We start from the raw sequence: 4293 nt of genomic DNA, 5'->3' as shown, positions 1-4293 counted from the left end.
GAACCAGTAACTGGAACTAACGACATTCAGGGAACACTGCCCTTAAAAGTGAGATCTTCATGCTAGAAGAAGCAATGCCAGTATTTCTGTTCCTGGCCAGGGCAGGATTTAAAGATTTAAATCTAAATGGGGAAAGATTCAGCCTTCTTCTAGGGTTTTTGCCTTTTGGTGATATCATTGTTATTATTGTTACGGAACAGCAGTTGTTTGTTCAGTGTTTTAAATAATAATGAGTCTGAGGCATTAGTGAATGTTTGTTTTCAACATACAAGTTCGGATGTTTTATGACATTTTCATAATACAAGAATACAAAATATGAAACATCATCAAAGAAAATAGATCCAGGATACTTTCAGTGATAAGCTGTTATGATTACTTAAACCCCAATATTTTAGAAGGAAGCAAATATGTAGTCCAGATTGCTGTCAAAATTTGGATAATTTATGTAGGCAATAAAACACCCAATCCAAAATTTTTGCATACAGATAATTAAATTTAGGCAATGGCTATCTGTTTAGACAGATAAATACGAGTGTGCTGCTCTAGATATGGAAGTGTTTACATCTGTATAATATGTGTATATCACTCAATAATTACATATTATGTAAGGCTCCCTCTTAAAGGAAATTGCAAATTCTCAGAAAAAATATTTTCCCATTATTTCTAGTGAATCTGTACTAGATTTGTAATGGCCTTTTACTTCTTGAGAATACACATCAAGATTTAAAGGACTTCCATAAAAATTGACACTCACTGAGGAAACATTGAGGAATGATTTATCATTGAAATCACTGTGAAGGAAGAGGCTTAATTCTTCTGAAAATATCTTGGGTGCTTGTGTGCATATTTAAATACTTAAATGTCTATTAAGATTCCAATTAAAAATGGACCTGTGTTTTTTCACGGCCAAATTTAAAATGTTGTCACTGAGGTTTTGCAGTTTTATTTACATCAGTATTTTAAAGATTCTTATTTTCTGTAAAAGTAATGTTGAATATTCAAAATAACTTTATTAATCTTTTTATTTAATTTTTATGGCTTTAAGTGTAAATTAGACACAAAAGTGAAAATTTTCAGTTTTAAAAATAGTGCAAATTATTTGCTTTTCAATCTCCTATTCACTTTTCTTGCAATTCTATGTATTCTATATATTCTCTTGCAAAAACTTTATTTGCTAATAATAATACTTTATTACTGAAAAAAACTGGTCTAAATTTCTAACAGATGCATGATTTTTGAATGGATATTCTGAAGTTACGTAATTGTCATCACATCCTGCATATGGTTTCAACTCCTTGTACACCACCACATTTAGGGCTTGTTGCTGACAAATTTTTGTAATTCAAGAGGGTGCCAGTTATTACACAACTAATTCTGAGCCTCTTTCATGCATATTAAATAGCTCTCCTTCTTACAGCTTAATAGGGTTACTTCTAATGTCAAACAACTGAATCAAATCCCCAAATTTAGAGATGTTTTTCACTGAGGCTTGTTATACTGAGTTCTTAGCCAGGCCCATGATTACCTCTTCCATATACTCTTGTCTTTTCTATCAGGGTCTTGTAAAGTTTGTTCATGTGGTTTGTTTTGTTTATTTGTTTCGTTGTTTGGAGGGTGGGAGTGTGGGTTTGTTTTTTTTTTTTTGTTTCTGTTCTTGGTTTTTTTGTTTGTCTTTCCAGCAAATATGTTTTTTCCTACTTTTTAGGCATTTAGTTGTGAGGGGCATTCTACGGGAGCTAGGTTTGGGGTAAGGGAATTTTAGGGAAATGTGTTTTAAGATCTGCTAAAACTTTTTTCTTTTTTTTTTTGAGAAGAGATGCATATAATTTGATTTCATTGTGTCAAAGCAATATTTTCCTTAAAACTAAGTATCTTCCACCATTTCTGTTGTCTGCTATGTGCCAGTTCTGTTGTCAAAGATCAGCAGAGACTAATAAGAAGATTAAGCTATTTTTTCACAGATAAGTTTTCATACCACGAAGTAGCAAAGCTGCTAATTACCTCTGAATGTGTGAAGATACTTTTATTTGATGTACCATGGCCTGGTGTGCATTAATTATGGCACAAGTAGCCTTACCACTGAGGCAGAGAATTAGCATGACAAATGATTTAGATTACAGGGCTACCAAAATACCCTCACAATAAGGGTTTAATACTCAGAGTAAATTGAAACTTGTTAGACTTTTATTTTCTGTTGCTAAGTAACTGCCTGAAAAGGTAACTTTGCAGTATAAACGAATATGGACAAGGCTACTATTAGGTGCCATATAATTCAAAATTCAGAAGTATTGTGTGAACATTAACTGTACTAGATAACTTTATGAAGACCATATTACTGGTAAAGCTTATACACATCAGCAACCAGTGCAATTTTAATAGAGTTCATACTGACATAGTTAAATCATCTAAGGGAAAATGAATCAGTCATTGGAAAAATGTGATTTACACATGCGGACATTGAACTACAGATTTTGTAATAGCTATTGAACCTGTTGAACTAATGCCCTGTGCTACCTATTATACTAGCTGAATCACTTGTTAAATAAGATTTATACTACAAAATCCTGATTATTTTTCTTTAATGCAAATATGTATATCTTCTAAAAAATTAAAATACTCATCTCTATGTGAAATGAATGTTACCTGAAGAACTTAATGCACAGTTCATTGAATCAATGCAGAAATGGAATCATAGAATGATTTAGGTTGGAAAAGACCTTTAAGATCATTGAGTCCAAAACAATAAACTTTCACCAAATTTCACAATATGAAGTTATATTTTATTGTGACTGTCTTTAATAGTATTGTGAAGTATACCTATTATATGTGAAGGCTTTGTACTGTGTGGCCAGATGTATATGTTGAAATATTATCTTTAGAGACATTTGAATAGGCTTAAAATATCAACAAGAACTCTTGATTGGTAATACAAAGTATTTAAATAAATACATCATCATTTTTTGGCATTCCATGTTGATGTTATGTATATGTTTTTCCTTTCCACCTTTGTAACAATACGGACATAAGCCAGTATTCTTTCAGTCAGCAGACCTAAGGTTATTCTTTCCAGTTTCAGAGTAGAATTCTTCTCATTGTTTTCAGGAAAACTGGATAAATGCTAACGATAAAGTAGAAAAAAGAGAGTAATTCAGCTTCCTCAGCTGAGAGTGGAAGCCTGAACATTCATTCAATCAAGACCAAATTTTCTCCAATATAGCTTAAAGCTCATATATTCCTACATTATTCTCTTATATTTCATATGTTTTTTCATAGATATTACAGCATCGCAATTGAATGATACAGTAGTTACTGTACCACCTTCAGCTAGGATGGGAGAGTTGCACTAATGCTAAAAGCTGTCATGAATTGCTACAGATTGCCCATTAGTAGTAAAACAGAAGTTCCTGGCTTAGTGCAAGAAGCTGTCTTCTGAAAGGAAGGTTTTGATCACCAATAACATTATGTGGATGTTACTGTACTCTCACGTGATGTTCTTATTTTGTGTTCTGGACCACACGTGCAATTTCCAAACTGGAAAATATTTTGATCCACTGTTCTTTGCTTCAGTATAAATTCGTTGGTTTTGTCAATCCTAAGAGGCTTTCTACTGCAGTCTGTTTCATTTTCTTCTAGTAGTCTAGTAATAATAAGATTAAATAAACTCATCCCATTTTAGGATGCCTATTTTCTTAGACTGTAGTAGTAAAATGTCTAAGGTGGGTCTTCATTTTCTGTCTTCCTGTAGCTGCATAACAAATGTGCTTCTCATCTAAAACCTGAATGTGACTGTGGACCTTTGAAGGACCATATTTTACCACCCACATCAATCTGCCCAGTAGTACTGGTGAGTTGTCCGTATGTTTATTTCAGACGTAATCCTCTGACACAGGTCACAGCTAAAACGATGCTGGGGTTGACTGCCATAGTTATTCATGAAACTCACAGAACCGTGTGAACCTTAAGCACAATGGGTAATCATGGATGATGAGTTTATAGGCATAAGTGTGCTTTATCCTCTGCATATTGCGTTTTCCTTCATGTGAATATGAACTTTCTGTAGGGCATATTATAACTGAAGCTGACTCAGGTTTTATCACTTACTCAGACTGTACTTACCAGAAACTGTATAGGCAGAACACTTCTACATTTTACATCTTTTATAGATCCAAGTTCCCAGAATAATGAAGTTATTCTTATGGACAGTTTTTGCTTGGGATGCATATTGTATATCTGCAATGCTGAGGTCTCTGATCTAAGCCGGAGGTTACCTAGAATGATGACACTGGTTTTGCA

The 4293-nt window shown here is 33.4% G+C and overlaps 1 protein-coding gene across 1 annotated transcript in view; it reads left to right on the top strand.

Annotated features, from left to right (window-relative positions):
• The window catches only part of LOC104412992 (diacylglycerol kinase beta-like), a gene marked incomplete at both ends in the record, with an annotated part of 47806 nt that extends 43962 nt beyond the window's left edge, over window positions 1-3844 (top strand). The window contains one exon of the mRNA XM_010023873.1: window positions 3746-3844. Within this exon, the coding sequence (XP_010022175.1) occupies window positions 3746-3844 (99 nt within the window). The remainder of the gene's footprint in view (window positions 1-3745) is intronic.
• Between the last annotated feature and the right edge of the window lie 449 nt (window positions 3845-4293).

The sequence above is a fragment of the Nestor notabilis genome, unplaced genomic scaffold, assembly GCF_000696875.1.
Source record: "Nestor notabilis isolate BGI_N333 unplaced genomic scaffold, ASM69687v1 scaffold171, whole genome shotgun sequence".
In the NCBI taxonomy this organism is placed as follows: Eukaryota; Metazoa; Chordata; class Aves; order Psittaciformes; family Psittacidae; genus Nestor; species Nestor notabilis.
The sequence above is the reverse complement of the archived record's forward strand: the minus strand, read 5'-3'. Positions and strand labels throughout refer to the sequence as shown.